Below are 18,890 nucleotides of genomic sequence, written 5' to 3' on the forward strand. Positions count from 1 at the left end.
GTCCTTGCCCATGGTCCTCACGAGTTTGCTCGAAATCCGCCCATGTTTTATTTTTTTTAAAGTGTCAAAATGTATGTACATACAATAGTCATATAATTTAGCCCCCACTCGACAAAATCCATTCAGTCTTTACGCAAACATTGAAGGTTTGGTCTATAATCTTTCTCAAAACTTTTGTCCACATTCGTCAAATAGCAACAAAGTTATAAGCCATCAAAAAATTTTGAGACCACCCTCTAATTTCGCTCCCTCTTGAGAAAATCCCACCAAACTTTAGAAAACCATTTATATCTAGATCCAAAATCGTTTTGCCAAATGTTGTGCAGATTCGTCAAATGACACCACATTTATATGTCTTTACAATATTCTGGGACCCCCCATATAATTTTGCCCCCTCTTGACAGAATCCCAAAACATTTTGCAAAACCATTCAGGATTAGTTCTAGAATATAATTGCAAAATTACATGCAGTTTCATTGAGTGGCGCAAAAGTTATAAGCCATCCAAAAACTGCTTTTCCCAAACCCTGTAATGAAGAAATAGGAACAGATGTCCTGGGACATCTGAAGTATCCGCGAACACCACAGGACTGCCCCAGGACATCTAGAGTGTTTGCGGACTTTCAGGGGGTGAAACAACCCGTTTTTTGGCTTCTTACGGCCATATCCAATCAAATCATCATCCCTCCCACATCCCCAGAGATTGTTTGTCGAGTTTGACAAGTGAAATGCTGTTTTTTTTTTAAAGTTTTCACTGCGCTGCTCGCGGACCCCAAAAAGTCCACAAATCCAAGATGGCGGGCGTTGCAGGGAAACAGACGCATTTCACGTTTTCTCACCATCTAATCAGCGGGCGAGTCCCAGTGTCCGCAGACCACGCAGAAGTCAGCACTTTTTTCTGGCCAATCGGAGGCCAGTCTGCGTACAGTGCAGCCAATCAGAGGCCAGTCCGCGAACTGAACAGGGAAGTGAGTCCGCGGAGCGGACATAGATATCACTAATTGTGTTGCCTTATGTTTTGGTCATTTAAAAAAAAAAACTACTGGACGGATTTACACCAAATTAACAAAAGCACGCTTTCGTGACCAGGCCGCCGCTCCTGCCGCAAATTTGGTGTAAATCCGTCCAACGGTTTGGGCTTTAGGCGTGAGCAAAGTTTTTTCCCATTATGTCTATGGGAAAAAAATTAATTTTGGGATCCCCCTATAACTTTGCCCCCCCCCCGGACCAAACCTCACCAAACTTTGCAGATCAATTCAGAGTTTTGCAAAGTTTGGTGAGGATTCGTCCAGGGGGAGCAAAGTTATAAGCCGCCCAAAAAGTTCTCTTTCTATGGGATTAGCAACTTAACCATAACTACACAGCCACTAGTGTGGCTGTGTAATAATAGCACTTGTTGTGCTGTAAGACCAAATACATATGCAGGCAGGTCTATAAACTTCAGACATAGGAAAGGCTCAGCCAGCCTTACAGGAATGTGCTATTCTAATCTTGCATAGGAACACATATCACTGCAATGAGTGCTTAACATACTGGGCTAACTTCTGAACCATTGTGGCACTCAATTTACCAGTATGCATTTCAAATTTGGCTATTGAACATGATAAACATAATTCCCACAGGAAGGAAAGAATGCTACAGGATTTGTTCTGCAAGGAACACACAAACTCTATATTCTATAGTGAACACAGAAAGCATTACATGATGAATTGATTGAGGCAGAATGTACTTGCCAAAACAGAAAGGCAATAGCTTTAGAGCCTCAGCACCATGCCATACAATATCCTGATATGTGCTATTTAAATCTGGTGAACAAAGGAATCTTACTTAGGGCCCCTACCATAAAAATGTCTCTGGTTGAGACTTTCGCAGCCAAAAGGATCTGATTGGTTAGTTTACTCCTGGGGGAATGCAAAGAGAATGTTTTATCCTAATCTACAGAGCCTAGAAGGATAATCACAGTGTCGGGGGATACACGTACTTGAGTTATCTTTCAGATTAGTACCTGGTGAGAGTCAAGCAGAATGTAAAACACATTCTGATTGCCTCCCGCCGGCTCGTTACCCGGCCGGAATCCCTCAGCCGGGATCTCCCTGCTTTGTCCACGGCAGGGGATGTGGCAGCCCCTCTGTCAATGAAAAGGCTTGAAGCGGGGCCATCCCCGCTCCGAGCATCCACACGCCTGGTGGCTGCCATTGTCCACTGCCGGGGACTGAGGTCCAATTTCTTTTCTCCCCCCCCCCTCCCTTTCTCTGACCCCCACCCCACCCTCCCAACCCCATTTACCTTCTTATCTTTATTTTTTTGGGTGCGGGCGCGCTGGGAACAGAAGTGTTCCCAGCGCGTCCGCTCCCTATGTCCGCCATGGAAAGGGAAAACGGACTCCGTTTTCCCTTCCCCGGTGGCCATTTTCTCTGTCATTTTTTTTTTCTGTTTGAAACACTGCAGCGGGCCAGGGTACTAATAGTAATATGCCTCTTGTGGCCCAGGGCCTTCCTTAAGGCCTATAACTATGGGCCCGGGGGCATTACCTGACTCGGTAATGCCCCCGCCGTGAGGGGCATATTGCTTAATTAGTGCAATAATATCTGTCTAAAAGGAAAGCATTTTTGGGCACAAGAACTAAATGCATGACAAAGAGCCCAGATCCCAACATCTTCCCCACCACCGAGGTTAGACTGATGGGGAAAACATGCTAAACATGCTAAACCAAACCAAGTTGTGTTCCAGCGAATCAGAGGTTTGATTGAAAATAAATAAATGAAACGGCACTCTCTGCCAGATCTTAGGCCAGACAGTCTGCCTCATTACGAGCCTGACAGTAATTAGGCAGTAAATCAGCTGAATGGAAGCCACAATAATTTACTGCTACCGCCACCCGGTCCCGTGGGTTTACCACTGGATTACAAGGGGTGGTAGGGTGGTGTCATTCCCCATTTCTGGAGTCCATAGGATTCCATGGGGATTTTGGCGGATTTACCGCAAACTGTAATTCCACAGCAGTGAATCATCTGATTCTTGGGAGGAAAAGTAGAGGATTTACCTCCAGATTATTGCTCAAGGTCAATCCTCAATTTTTTCTCCAAACTCCAAAATTCAGCGGTGTTGTAAAAATGGTGGTAGTTCCAAAGCTGCAAAAAAAGATGGCAGCAACGGAATTACTGACACTTTTTTACCACACCACTAAACTCGTAATGAAGGCCGGTGCCCTCGTTCCTTTTCCCAGTTAAATCATGTACAATAATTTTATCTTGTCTGATGTGCAATCTAGCTCCTTGTAAACTCAAGCGTCTCGGGGGGATAGCTCAGGGGTAACGTGCTTGCCTAGGAAGCAAGATGACACAGAGTAACAGAGGTTCGATCCCAGGGTCCGCGCTTAGAAACCTCTGGGTATTAAGCGCGTTATAAATAACCTATCATAATTTTCAAAGAGACCGAATGGACTCATTGCAAGTTTGGTGGTATTTCAGTGGTAAATCTGCCAGGATATTGCCAAATGGAATTACCATTACCGGCAGATTACAAACTGTGGCATGCCGGTGTTAGAGCCCATAGGACTCCATGGGGATTTCTGTGGGATTACCGCTGGCGGGGATTACACCGATTTTTGGCAGTAAGGCGACAGAATTACCTCATTATGCTGAAGGTTTTTCATCCACCTCACTACCAAAGTTGTTGTACAGCAGTGTGGTATTGCAGTGTTTTTACCCGCACCACCGTACATGTAATGAGGCCTGTAAAAGCTTTTTAAATGGTGTCAGATTCCTCCCCCCTCCTTTCCTGAGAGTGGGTTGAGTAATCTGATGCCGAATTTGTATACATATATAAACCTATCTGTTTCTAGTATTTGGCACTGCTCTAAGCATGCGAGAAAATCAAAGGGGCTACTCTCATGATATAGTTGCCCAAGCCTTGCCAGACCTCCTATGTGGCAAAGTGAAAAGATTCGTTCTGACATACCCGGGGAAAACAGAGATATCTGTGTTCTTATTTTATATTTCTTCATAGCTCTCCTACCATATTGTAATGTACCTGCAATGGTTGGAGGAGGAGTCGATGCCAGTTTGCTGTGTCCCTGTGAGATCTTGCATAGCAGATCATCGCTCAGATCGAGAGTCGCTTTGTACTCCAATTAGAACCACCGTTTATCATATGTGGTAGTTTTCCACTCTAGAAGTGTACCAAGGAGGCAGGCAAACATATATTTTTGTATATCTGGTGAAGATAGACCTCCCTTTGTGAAAACAAAGAAATAATATTGAGGCTGGGTAGCCCAAAAGGAAATACACCGAACAAAGGTTACAAAGGAACATAGAAAGGTCTTTATTTTATACTAAAAAGTTACAAAAAGTCAAAGACAAATCAGATAGCTATCAGCCCTCAGTACAACAAAGCAAACTCCAGCGTGTTTCGGTGTGCTCAGTGAGTGGGAATATACATTGAAATAGTCAGGCTTTTATACAATTTTCAGCATGATGTCCAGCCCTACTGCAAGTTAATATTACTCTAATACATTACTGATCTAGGGTCCATGCCAGGTTCGCTTCTAATTTGTTCATCTATATGTATCTAGTTCATCTTTGGTTTACACATCAACAAGTCACAATGGCAACAGTGTATTCTCTAGGTTTAACATTAAGCCTTAGAACATAGTTTATACAATGTAGTTAAACAGGCGTTCCCATTCAGTTATTCAAACTATCACCCTTCACCTCATTTACCGACCCCCTGGTCCAATCTCAACCTTCAAGGATATGATATGATGTGGCATTCATAACGCGCCTGTACACAAGTGTTTCTAGGCGTGACAAGACAAGGAGGAGGAAACAAGAGAGGACAAAATAACGATCTTACTAGGTCTTGTGACATTCAGATCTCACAAGTGTAGGGAAGAGGGAAGGGGAGAAGTGTCAGGGAGGAGGGGAATGGGGAAGAGCAGTTAACTCAAAAGTGCAGCCAGCGGGTGGCCCATAAGTGCAGAGAGAAGGTACTGTAGGGTTGCAGATACAGACCCTTAAGTGCTGGGGAGCCCAGAGGCAGTGCGAAAGCAACTGGATATGCAGGAGCCTGGGCCCGAGTTCAGAGGGTGACCTGGTGACCAGTGCGTGCAGCAGTCAGGTGCATCAGCAGGGGAGAGGAAGAGAGAAAGCGGATGCAAAAAGGAAGGTCTTTAGTTGCTTCCGAAACCGCAGGTGGTTCTGCTCAAGTTTGAGAGGGGCGGGGAGGCTGTTCCAGAGGGAGGCCCCCGCCGAGGAGATAGATCTGCCCCAGACTCTCTGCTTGGAGAAGCATCTGACCCTCAGAGAGTTGGAGGTGGATGAGCGGAGAGCTCGAGAAGGAAGATGTTTTGGAAGAGAAAGTTGGAGGTAGAGCGGTCCCAGGCCCCAGAAAGCCTTGTGGACAAAGCAGAGGGTCTTGAAGTTGATCCTTGCAGCCACGGGGAGCCAGTGAAGAGATTTCAGAGCTGGAGAGATTCGATCCCTGGGCTTGATGCCAAGGACAAGTCTCGCAGTCCTGTTCTGGATAAATTGTAAAGGTTGAAGAATAGAGGCAGGAAGATTTTGAAAGAGGCTGTTGCAACAGTCCAGCCTAGAGAAGACCAGAGCCCTGGAGACAGTGAGCTTTTGGGGGAAAGTGAGAAAAGGAATACTACCTCTGAGGCAGTGCAGCTGATAGTTTGACTTCTTAGAGACGTCAGAGATGAGAGGAGAGAAGGAGAGGGTGGAGTCAAAGATGACACCAAGGTTCTTAGCCTCACAGGAAGGAGCAGGAAGAGGGCCCAGAGTGGGCGATGACCTCACCCAACTCATTGCTACTAATCTCAAAGCCTCCACCCAACTCCTACTCATGGGCAACCTGAATCTTGACTTCAACGACCCCTCAGACACAAATGCCACTGCCCTGTCCAAAAAGACTGCATCATTAGGTTGCACTCAATTCATATCCGATCCAACACACTCCCTAGGTTGCATCATATATTGGACCGTAGACCACGAGAGCAATATCACCTTTCTTTCAATATGCCCTGCCCCTGGTCAGCTCATCACACCATCACCTGTACCATCCCCATCCCAAGTAAACGTAGGCAACTATTGGCCAACCCATGGGTCCCCCAACTGACCATCTTGACCTGCAGCTACCGCAACCTGACTAGCGCATGGACCCTCCACTTCAGTCCATCCCTCCCCCTCTCCACGAAGCCACTGACCTGGTAAACCACTACAATACTATGCTAGGCAAAGCTGTCGGCACCCTGAACCCCATCAAAAGTCAGAAAGCTAAAAACCCTACACACCAACAACTCATGCTTCACTCCCGACCTCCGTGCCACACAAGCAAATACAGAGCAGACCAAGCAGTCTGGCACAAAGAACCCAATGCAGCTCACAAAGACCACCTCACTGTAATCTCCTTGTACTATAAGCAAATGATTCACGCCACCAAAGCCGCTTCCTACAACAAAAGAATCACCAATGCATCCTCCAGCTCACATGAAGTGTTCACCATCCTCCGAGAGTTAGAGAACCCCATTACCCCCCCATCCACAGTCCTGAAAAACAATTCCTGATGCAGTAATGTCCAAGACACCTTCACAAACAAAATCACTCAACTACAAGCAAAAATGCCAGGTACTCTAGCACCCGCACCCCTCACCTTCCAGACTGGACCACCTAAAGACACCCCCCTCTTCCAATTCCAACCCATCTGCACACCTGACCTCTCCACCATCATCAAAGGCCTCAGATCCTCTAGATGGACCCAGCAATCCCAACAAACTATCGGCCCATAACCACTGTCCCGTACTTCCTGAAAATTATTGATAGGGCTCATACCTCCAAATCCAGGACTTCCTTGAATCACTCCACATTCTGGGCACACGACAATCAGACTTCCACCAAGACATAGGACGGAAACCGCCCTCTTGGATCTCAAGAACCAACTGGATGAGGCAAACGACCATGGAAACCTTTCCCTAATTTTACTCCTCAACCTTTCGGCAGCCTTTCACCTCGTCGACCACTCGGCGCTCTGCAACCACTTCAGCCTACTTCTCCCCAAATGCTGCCCAATGGATAGCCTCCTTCCTGGTTAACAGATCCTCATAACTCTTCGCTGGCGATGCCGCTGCCAGCCCCACTCCCATCTACTGCGGGTTGACCCATGGCTCCTGTGTCTTACCAACGCTATACAACATCCACACTAAGCTACTGTTCCCACCATCTCAACTCGCTAGGCATCTTCTACACCAACTATGCTGACGACACTCAAATTCGTACCCCCCTTACCGGCAACCCAACACAAGACACTATCAAAGTGAACACCATCTAGGAATCTATCCAATCCTGGAGGACCTCACACAGTCTCTGTCTTAACAACGAGAAAACAGAGTTGCTCCTGACTGGTACCCTGACCCGCATGGCCAAACTGGATCAATCATACAAGACCTTCTTCATCGAAAATCATAAAATCCCAGTCGCCACGTTGGTAAAAACAATGGGTGCTTACCTCGGCGCATAACTCAGTACGACACGACATATCAACCATATTGCTTCTTCATCAGATTACGCTACAAAACTCATCAATGCGAGCAAACCTTTCCTGTCAGCCGATAATTGGTTTGAAGATGGCCGAGCTCTCATTGGATCAAAACTAGACTATTGTAACGCTCTACTGTGCGGCACCTCGGAAAAAACTTCACAAAATATAGATTATACAGAACAATGCCCTAGGGGCCACGCTGGACATAGGCAAGCATGGCCATATCTCAGATGCCAGAAGGTCTGCCCATTGGCTCCCTGTCAAAGACAGAATCAATGTCAAGACCCTATCCATCGCTCACCACTGCCTATCCAACAACACCCCCCCTTACCTGGCACAACAACTCAGGAGACATACCCCGTTGAGGGCCCAAAGACCCGTCTACAGACACTGTCTGATTATACCCAGATTCAACTGGAAAAGAGCATGTGGCACCAGCTTCCCAGTCTGCGCTGCCACGCTCTGGGACCCCCCGTCCCCCTTCCCCCGCAGAACAAATCCTCCTACATTTTGTTCAGGAAGACTAAAAAGCCATCTTTTCAACTAATGTCTTCCCTGGCCCCGATCCCTCTACTTACTTCACAAACTTATCTGTAACACTATAACTAGCGCCAAGATGCCCAAGGGCTTTGGGTGCTTGTACAAATGTTAAAATAAATGAATAAATAAATATGGACTTTCCACTTCTGTGATCACGCAGTAGAATATAAAATAATGAATTGAAAGCTGCACAGAACAATTGTCTGTGGTGATGTGGTGTGGTGATGATTGACACATCTTGTGTGACATGGGTCTGTTCTTGGGCAATATGCAGACTTGGGGAACTACAGAATCAAAGGAACGTGGCAAAGGGTAGGTCTTAGACCAATGAGATTGTCATGGGATATTCAGGGATCAATCGGATGTCACATGGGGCAGATCTGGGGCAATATTAGAATTGCTTTATTTAGACTGGCATCCCAATTTTCTTGAGGGAAATGTAGATAGCCACTGCTTGGTTGAGACTGGAATCAGAATTTTCATGGAGCAATGGTAGACACTGGCATGAGAATGTGCTTTATATGGACAACACTGGCAGGGCGTTTTTGAAACTGGAATCACTACTTTCTAGAGGCAACACTTCCACCAGAAAATTGTGATGCATGTTTAGAAAATCCTGTCCCAGTGTTTCCCTAGTATAACAAATAAAATGCTTTGCCACTCCTTTGCTTGTACGGCCATTACAATTGTCTAGGCGCAATATAGATCCAAACATTAAAATGTTTTTTACTGCTGAAACACTGGCATAAATGATGGTGTCAAAACTGTCAATACATTGATAATGTGTGATTTAACTGGGGAAGTCGGAAGCAGTCTTGCTAATGAGGAAATTGGCATGTCGATGTTTAAACTAGCACACTTAGCTGTGCTTTTGCATGTTTACTAACCTGACATGTGCTGGGAAACACAGCTAATTCTGATTGCAATTGATGTTCTGGCAGTTCTGATAGCTTTGTATTAACGAGCTTAGGAACAATGAGGTGAATTAAATAAAGTTAATTAAATGACAAATCTCCAGGATCAATATTTCAAACGATTGCAATTTCTACTGGTATATGTCTATCGTTTGCATTTTTTTCAGTGTGGAAGTGGCACATTTTAACACGGCTTCAGTGATGGCCCGCAAATATATATTTGTCTCCTGTGCATCCAATGTTTCTACTGAGCAGACGATTCTCTAATTATTATGTACATGATTTTGTTGACCTGGCATGTAAAGTATTACAATATGTCATGCGTTCCCCTACATAACTGCTTTTAAATTCTATAGGCCCTCATTACGAGAATGGCAGTAATTTACCATTGCTGCCGAGCATCCTGGCGGAATGTCCGCTGAATGATGAGTAGTAGGGGCGCGCACCACACATTGACGGTAACAGTAATTCAGCCAGCAGAATTATCACTGCAAAATAGAACACAAACGGTAATTCTGGCAATATTCAGTGGAATTACTGTCACCGCAATATATTGAGGTAGACACCCAATATTAACTCCGCCAGCGGAATAACCACTGAACGGGAAGTCATCATGACGTATATAGGAAGTTCCCCGGCGGTCATCTTTAAAAACTCAATCCATTTTAAACCACCATTAAAGAAGTGCCATCCACCCCAGAAGACACAAAAAACATGTCAGGAGGCAAAGGCAAGGGAAAGGTGCCTGAAATGCGGCAACGCAAGCTGAAGTTCACTGAGCCGGAGCTCAGTGTGCTTGCGGAGCAGGTGCTGGCCCATGCAGAGGAGCTGTATGTGTCACAAAATCACAAAACAACCCAGCTGCGCAAGAACACCATCCGGGCCCGAAATCAGGGACAAGGCGGTGGCCATAGGACATGTCCCATGGGACAGTGAGGATATGCTGAAGAGGTGGAACGGCTTCAAATCCTGAGTCGGCACCCTCATCTGCAACCACTGTTGGGAGACAGCAGACACTGTTGGGGAAACATTTGCCCCACTGAAGCTGGCCCCCCTGAGAGGAGACGGTTAGCAGCATCCTCCAAATGGCGGGCCTGGAGGGTGTGGGTTCTGCAGAGGTCAGAGCCAGCAGTTAGAAAGACCCCAGTGAGTACATGAGTGAATGATGGGTCTATTGTACAAAAGTCCCAATAGCATGTTGACATTCACACACTGCCATGCATCCAGCTGAGAGTAGCCCTGACAATGCACAAGCCATCAATGTGACACTGCAGGTCAGTACATCAGGGGGAATGGAAGGTGTGAACCCCAAATATTCGGCATGTAGAATGAAGAGACCATGCTGTAGGACACATACAACTACAATGGAACAGCAAGTATTATGGATAGTCATCCAATTCCGTCACAACGCCACCACTCGTTGCCAGTATGCCGAGCACCCATGTGCAGACACATCAGCCAAACTGCTGACATGCATTTAATGTTTGGCAATCAATCAACACCCCTAGACGTATGGCTCAAACGTACAGCTAGTGCAACAGACCAGTAGCTGCAAAACCTCCATGAAGATTGTGTCCCACCTAATGGCGCAATCACACCGCCATAGCTAGCAGGGCTCCCCTCAGCTGACAGTACAACAGGATACGCAAGTAACATTGGGCCTGCCCTACATGGGCACACGTGACCTTGTACAACCCTGAAATACCTGACACCAAGCAAGGTGTCAGGTACTTCACATTCCCAACTGTCAATATTGTGAGAAGCCAGGAATGAGATGCGGACACAGAGGAGACATATTTTTGGTCATAAACCTTTATTAAAATAACTAGGGTATAGGCCAACCAGCAATGGAAGTCTAGTTGCTGTAGTTCCCGATCCAGCGATCCATAAAAGGGATCTGAGCCCCTCCCCCAAGACCCTCCGTTGGTGGATGTGATGATTCCATAATGCTGTGTAAGCCTCGAGGAGCATTCAGCCCAAGTTTGGACGGTTTTGGTCGAACAAGGCCGGAGTTACCTGTGTCGTTTGCCTCTCCGGTGGCAGGGGGCTTCCCGGTTCCGAGGAAGAGTCTCGTGAGGGTTCTACTTTAGCCCGGGGCCACGGGCCACAGAGGGAAGCCCCTGATGCGGGACAGGGATCCCAGTGACTGGGGACCCTGCTGCAGCGACCTGCTCTGCGGGGTGCCGAGCGGGCCTTGCATAGGGCTGCGTGTCTGGTGTGGCCCGCCGACCCTTGTGGGACTTCAATGACTGCAACAGGCAGAGGGCTGAGCTGTGCCCCGTTGGATGGCAGACTTTTGCTGTGCCTTGTTCGGTCCGCCGCACTGTGTGCTAGGAGGTGTGCACTGCGGGTGGTGGGCGAACAGTACCATTCTGGAGTGGGCAGGTGGAGGAAAGTGCTTTTTACCCAGTGAATGATCCTGCAGTATCTCTGTGCATAACAAGTAGTGAGAGAGACAGTCTCTGGGCCTGCAGGCATTCATTCTAACACTGTATTGGTGCCTGTTTCTTTCAGTGGACCCCAAACAGCTTGGGGGAGTGAGGAACCCTGTCATGTTGGGAGTTCCTGACCATGAGCAAAGGACCTACTAAAAGCAGGGGCGAAGGGGGGTGCACTTCTGGTACCCTCTGGTGGAGCTCTAGGACCTGGTGGAGGAGTGCCCTGTTTGCCATTCTGCCCCAAGGCGGTGGCAGGCCCGAGGCCAGGTAAGGAGCTGTGGCCCCTGGGACGTGAGTGTTGTATCCTGAGTTTGTGATTCCCACTGTTACGATGGGGTCGAGGGACGTAACCCAGAGGACACAGGGAGGCCTGGAACGTGGGGTCCTGTGGCCGTGGCCTGGTGATGTGAGTGAAGCTGTGTCTCGCCGGGGCCCCCATGACTGTCACTCAGGGATGTTATATGGGACTGTCTGGATGCTGAGGCTACTATGGAGCAGTCTGTGGAGGTTGGTGGAGCACATTTATTTATTTATTTATTGTTCATTTGTAATGCGCCTATACACAAGTGTTTTGAGACGAAGCAAGGCAGGAGGGTTGTGGGGAACAGGACAGGTAGGAGAAGTTGCGATTCTAAAAGACCTTACGACATTCAGATTGTGCAAGTGCGGTAACGAGAAGTGAGGTGGGGAAGTGCAGAAACAGGTGGAAGGACCCATCAGAAGGAGAGGGCCAGGGAGGCCAGTTGGGCAGGGCCAGGGGAAGCAGAGAGTGAAGGGGGCACTACAATCAAGTGCAAGTTAAGGGGCTGGAATGGCTCCAAGGGGTGCAAGCCAACCAGCCTAGTGTAGGCAGGGGGGCCCGAGAGGGCAAGTGCAGGATGAGGGTTGGGGGCGGGGTCACGGCGGAACAAGTCCAGAGGTAAACTGGGCAGGGGGAGCCTGGCACCCTGTATGACTCGGAAGCAACCGGTCTTCTAGTCTCAGACGCAGATGACATTAGCAGAGGAGGTGGAGGGAAAAGGAAGAAGAGAAAAGGAAGGTCTTGAGAAGCTTCTGGAACTTAAGGAGATCCGGCTCAAGTCTGAGAGGGGCAAGGAGGCCATTCCCTGTGGTGTTGCTCTGGTGACTCTGGGGAGCCCCTGGGATTCCGTGGTGGTGAAGACCCAAGTACCTGGGGTGGGAGGAGGGCCCACCAACTCCTGGACAGTTGAGGTGGCAAAAGTAATGCGCCTGGCCCCACGGGGGTGGAGAGTGTGAGGAGGGCAGTCAGCCTTCTAGGCTCAATGAGCTGGAGAGTCTCCCTGTAACAGATCAAATTCCCAGGCTCAATAGCACAGGGGATCCCTGTGGATAACACCTTATGTGGAGACATGGCAGGGGACCTTGTTCCAACAAAGAAAGATCTAGCAGCGCTTCTGGAAGAAATAAGGGGCATTCTTGCTGACATTGGTCAGAGACTGGATAAGATGGATCAAAAGATGGACACCATGGACAACAGGATACAAGGGCTGGAGGCTAATCAATCCTCAATTGATACCATGGAAACCCACATTGACATGCGGCTCTCCGAACTCGAGAGAGGGGAATCCGAGATCTCCCTAAGAATAGATGACTTTGAAAATAGGGAGAGACGCAACAACCTGCACTTTTTTGTATTTCCAGAAAGGGAGGGGGAAACTGAGTGAGACATAAAGAGGTCCATCCCGGAGGTTCTGCGCACCCTGTTTAGGAATGATAGCATAGAAAACCCCACTATTGACAGAGCCTATTGTGCGGTGGAGAGTCCAGGGGCCCTACGACGATTCTCGCCACTTCCACTACTATTCTGAGAAGCGAAGATCCTCAAAAATAATGTATGAAAAGATCAAGACCAATTGCTTGGGGGGAGGCTCAGATCACAATCTCCCAGGACCTCTCCGATTTCATGCTGACCAGGAGGAGACTATGTGATCCCATCACTAAATGGTTGAATGAGAAAGGTGTGAGGTATCGCTGGGGGTTTCCCTTTTTAATCTCCTTTGAATACGAGGGCCACAAGTACTGATTGGTTACGGAGGATGACATTCAGAGGGTTTCTGTAGAGCTTATGGAGGCCCCTGGGCCCCGAGCGGGAGGACCCGGCAGGGATATGGGTGGCAGGCCTAGGCCAGAGGAGGCAAGGGTTAGACGGAGGGACCCTGGAGCATGCAAATTTAAAAACCTCAATATTCGTCCCGGGCAGGTGCAGGGGGGGAATAAGGTAGTGTGCGATATACCGCTTAAGAGGTGTTTATTCTAACAGCTGGTCAGTTGCCTGCAATGGGGGGGGGGGCTTCCAAGGATTGGGGATCTGTTTTATGGTTGTGGGGAGCCAGTCATTGTTGTGGAGAAGGGAGGGAATATGATATATTAGAACAGTTGGGTTTTGGAGTGGGCGGCCTCAGGAGAGTGGGGTTTTGGGAATGGTCCTGGTGTGTTGGGGACTTCTGGTGATCTAATCCTGGACTGTGGTTTACAGTGTTTCAGGGTTGGATGCTTGAAGAGGAGCAAGGGAGGGTTTTGTTGATGTTGACCTGTTTTCAGTTAATGCTAGTCATCCCAAGGGTTGGCTCTTATTGGCGCTGCAGCCCGTTCAGGTTATTTGATTTCCGTATATTCAGTCGGGGTGGGTCTCAGCGATGATAATGAGCTTCGGCAGGGTAGGAGAAGGAGTCCTGGGTTTGGGGGGTGATTTAGTGATTGGCTCCCTTAATGTGAAAGGGCTTAATTCTCCCGCCAAGGCGATCTATGGTTCTCCGGGAGTATCAAAGGTGAAACTGGGCGTTCTCCTATTACAGGAAATCCACTGGTCAAAGAGTGTTCATTAAAGGGCTTCTGAATGTTAGTAAGATCACTGTGGGTTCGGTCTACTGCCCTAATTCGGGACAAGGTGAGTTCTGCAAGGGTGTGAAGGCAATCTGCTCCTGGTTCTGGAAGGACATCCAGTGGTGGGGGGTGGAGGGACTTTAATATGGTGCTGGACCCGGTAAGAGATTGCAAGATGCGGGGGGAGGGACGGACGGACGTTTGGCCCAGCGGTACTGACTCCCAACGTTTTAGGAGACTGAATTAGGACCTGGGACTTACTGACTCTCTCATGACTTCAGATGAGGGAGATAGGCCATTCACATACTTCTCTTCTGTGCACAACTCATATTCGAGGATAGACTTAATACTGGTGGATATTGATTTGAAGGCCCAGCTCAGGGACGCCCAGGTGCTCCCGATCCTGTGGTCAAACAATGATCTGGTAAGGATATTCATAGGAAACGAGTTTCTGCAGAGGCACTCAGGAGGGTGGAGGTGCAATTATTTCCTGCTAAAGGACCAGACACTCCTCACCAAGATGAAAGAGTGCTTCATGCATAATGACACGGGAGAGATAGAGGCGCAGATCCTCTGGAAGGGATTTAAGGCCATAATACGATGGGTGCTTTTCAGAATGGGATCCCAGAAAAAGGAAGCCAGAAGGGAACACGGAACAAGGAATACCTTAGAAGGAAAATTGGAGAGATACAACCGGGAGGGCCCAAGGGTGACTATCTCACCCCGACAAAAGATAGCAAGCTTCGATGCTATAAGGTGCAGCTCAAAGTCATTCCCGTTCAGGATACAGAGAAGAAGTTGCTATTCCTAAAGGAAAAGTACTGCTGGAAGGGAGATAAAGCTGATAAGATTCTGGCATGGTGGTTAAGGGAGAAGAGGAAAAGGAAAGCAATCAGGTCTAACCAGTCGGCCAAGGGGAGTATGGTGTTCGATGCAGCCAGCATTGGGAGTGAGTTCACTAAATATTATGAAGAACTATATATGTCGTAATATGGGGGGGGGGGCGATTTGCAGTTATCTATGTTTCTTGACAGACATCCTCTCCAGAGTATTTCACAGGAGGTGGCCGAAAATCTAGATGTGCCGATCACCCAGGAGGAAGTCATATGGACCATTAAAGGAATTAAGTCGGGCACAGAGCCGGGGTACGATGGGTTCTCTGTGAAGAAAAACATATAGATCCAGCCTAGCCCCCTATTTGGTGAGAGTGTTTAATTAGATAATAATGGGAGGCGCGCCGCCAAATACAATGATGGAGGCCATTATAGTGGCCACACACAAGGAAAGGAAGGAACTGTCGCGTTGTTCATCCTATCGCCCAATCTTCTTGTTGAATAACGATGTGAAGATTCTTGCCAAAATTTTAGGGGGTAGATTGGGGGCCTGCTTCAGACCTGTTAGCTATGCTTTTTTGTTTTTTACAATTTTTAAAGTAAAGAGAAGGAGGTGTTTTGAGTGAACTTTCCACGGCTTTATGAAACATATAAATTACACAATTGTAGCTGGCACAGTATAACTGCAGATTAGATTACATGAAACTGTCACTCAGGACACTGCAAATGTTTTCAACCTGGTCAAATCAATCTTGGTCGGAACTAATACGATATGGGGACCTGGATCCTGGTAAAGGATTTAGTAAAAAATATAAACCACTAAATCAAATGACCTTTGACTATGTAGTTTTGCGGTGCTTCCCCTATATAATCAAGAGATTGCCACACATATGTGAGGATCACTTTGAGCCAGTATCACAAGCATTTCACAATGTTAATACTAGGCTTTTTACTAGGACCACTGTGAAAATGGCCTATAAGTTACAGGACATTATTCTCTCTTGGATGGAAATCAGCCTTTCATTCACAGAAAGTTAAGCTATTGAACGGGTAAAAGGCTAAAATAAACCAAGGTTAGAGCTTGTTTTCATAACATAAAATAGTGATTACATAGCAAATGCCATGACTCGAACTGCTTCTAGGTCCTGAAACAAATGTGTTACTTTATCAGCCTCACAAGGTGGAAAGTCTACGTCCTGCCTGCTGGGATTTAAACCTTTGACCTCTATGTGTTTGGTGTGGTGTCACATTGAGAGGGTTCCACAAAGGGCTCAAGATGTCGTTTCAGAGTGTAACAATCACAGATTGCTGTGATGAACACATCAGGGAGGAAAGAGAAAGTGACATCATGGTTGTACATGTTTCAATATATAAGGGTAAAGTGAACAGAACAAGTGCTGGGAATATTCACAAGTCTGAGGTGACGTTCAAGCAACAGTTTTTTGTCAGGAGGAATGGCTCCAAAAGAGCCAGTAAAACAAAATGATTCATAGTCCTTTAGGATTCACTGCTCCTGGAGCTCTTTGTAGCTCATGTTGATGCGAGATGATTTGTCCCAGCTGCAGATGATGGTAAATTTCTTCCACCTGCCTCCTACGTGGATCTCCAGGTTGTTACAATTTTAAGCCCCTGCCAGGGTTGATGTGACACCATTAATCCTCCTTTATGTTGTGCCAGCAAGTGTTCTTTAGTGTTGTTGCTTGACCTGCCAAAGACCCCAGAGCCAGAGAACAGCTGCCAGCTACTCTATCAGTCTTATCTTCAGAGTATCTGTGGTCTGTAGGCTTGGACCTACCAGGTGCCGGGTCCAGGAGTACAAGGCTTCAACTGTCATAGCTCATGGTTCCTACCTTTTTCCTAACTTGGGCTCCTCTGGTTCTGCCTTCCACCTGTAGGCACACCCTTTACCTCTGGGCCAATTTGGCTTGCTATGTCCTGGCATTTTCCCATAGTCCTACCTGTTTCTACCCTTCTCCTCATCCTCATTTTGGCTCTGATGGTACTGGGCCTTTTCCCCTCCTCTGACTCCTCTCCTTCCTTTCACCTCTGGGTCTTTTCCTCCTCCAGCTCCTTCCTTTCCCTGTCCTTGCCTCCTTCAATCATCATCCTGGTCACACCCTCCTCCATCTCCTTCCTTTTCCTGCTTTTAACTCCACCTGCCTGCTATCTCATTCTCCTGCTCCAACTCCGCTCAGACAACACATCTCCAAGCACCCTCACTCCCTGCTGCACCTTGCTCCTTTTATATCATGGGCCTCTGGGTAATGATGCCAATATGGATCTGAGTAGTAGCACCTGTGACTGCTTATCATTTGGGTTGGAGGATTGGCGTGTCATGTTTGTACCGCCTTCACCCTAGGTGGAGGCATGAGTCCTAAGGATCAATAAGCCAGACAGCTGTTTCACAGGCTGTAATTACAAAAATCAGCAACGCCATCTTGGAAGCAGACTGCCCTGTCATGGCTGCCATCTGATTTAGCAATGGCTTGCTTCTACATTTGCTCAAACTGCTCCCCCCACGTTTTAGGAGTCCCCAGCCGAAGCCACCACTGCCTGGTCTGTTCCTTTTGAGTAAGTGGTGATCCGCACCACTGGCCGAGGCATCTCATCTCTTCTTGTTTTGTCTCCTAACTGTGGACAGCAATCGCAAGTCACAGTGGTATAGAAGTTTAAATAAACACATTCACTTAAAAACTCCACAAATTAAAAGCAATCAAAACCTGTAGCTGCTCATACTCCCATCAAATCTTCCTCTTGCCAGTGGTTGTGTCATTTTAAGCTAACATTTTAAAACCTGCAAGTTTGACCGTTTCTAAATACTCTGGAAGATATTTGGTTAATTTAGATAAGCTCGTGCAATGCTGCTATATCTGTATAGGGACTCAATATTGTCTGAAGACTACCACTTTTTCTCCAGGATTTATGTGCCTAGATATGCCCCCGTTATGCTTAGCCAAACTGTTAAATACATGTTTTAAACCAATACAGAAATCACAATTCAAGCACAGATCCAACTTCTTGGAGGGAAGTGAATGTAAGTCTGGGCCAAGCTCCATACGTACCTTCAAGAGCGGCAAAATAGGATTCAGTAGCCTCCATCTTACGAACTGTGAAACATGTAAAAATAGAGAATAAGGCAGAAGCAATATTTTATATTTTATCCTTGAATGCCCTCCTATGTCTGTTGCACTTCCATCTAAATTTTGCCTTCAACTCTTTGTGCCTCATCTTATCCCGACATCCTTCTCTGTTCTGTCATTTTCATTTCTCCTCCATTTCAACCTCATCTGTAAAGATGTTCTGAAGAAAATTAACCACTTCATCGAACAGTCATTCCAACCTTAAAGCATGTAATTAATTGCTGAAATGCAAGTACCAACCACACACTTTGTCACCCAGTAATAGTGAATGCTGACGTGCAACTTTTTATTTGCTCAACCAAGGGGTCATAACAAGAAAAAGCAAACAGCAATATTATAGCATTATTGACCAAGCCCGAGGGCCGTACCGAGAATTATGGGCCCTGAAGAACAAGTTAAAGACCCGAGAGCAGTGAGGGCCTTTAACAAGGAATGAGGGCCCAAAACGACGGTAAAGCCCGAGGGCGAGGTCTATAAAGCTATTAGAACCCCTTGCCAAAACAAAAAAGTTCATGTAAACATTTGATTTTGTCATTATTATATTTTTGGGGGGACTTAAATATTCCATGTGGAATATTTAAGTTTTAAAGAAACATGAAAAATAACATGACAAAAATATAAGTCATGCTTATTAATAGTAAAC

General features: G+C 47.0%; 1 protein-coding gene across 37 annotated transcripts in view; it reads right to left on the reverse strand.

Annotated features, from left to right (window-relative positions):
- The window catches only part of LOC138491680 (von Willebrand factor A domain-containing protein 5A-like), a 925,839-nt gene that overhangs the window by 111,478 nt on the left and 795,471 nt on the right, over positions 1-18,890 (reverse strand). For 22 of the 37 annotated variants that reach the window (XM_069618327.1, XM_069618326.1, XM_069618336.1 and 19 more), the window contains one exon: positions 18,170-18,214. The exons of the other annotated variants lie outside the window; for them this stretch is intronic. In XM_069618327.1, the coding sequence (XP_069474428.1) occupies positions 18,170-18,214 (45 nt within the window). The remainder of the gene's footprint in view (positions 1-18,169; positions 18,215-18,890) is intronic. 37 annotated transcript variants of the gene reach the window in all.

The sequence above is a fragment of the Ambystoma mexicanum genome, chromosome 10 (genome assembly GCF_040938575.1).
Source record: "Ambystoma mexicanum isolate Mex_15411 chromosome 10, UKY_AmexF1_1, whole genome shotgun sequence".
NCBI lineage: Eukaryota > Metazoa > Chordata > Amphibia > Caudata > Ambystomatidae > Ambystoma > Ambystoma mexicanum.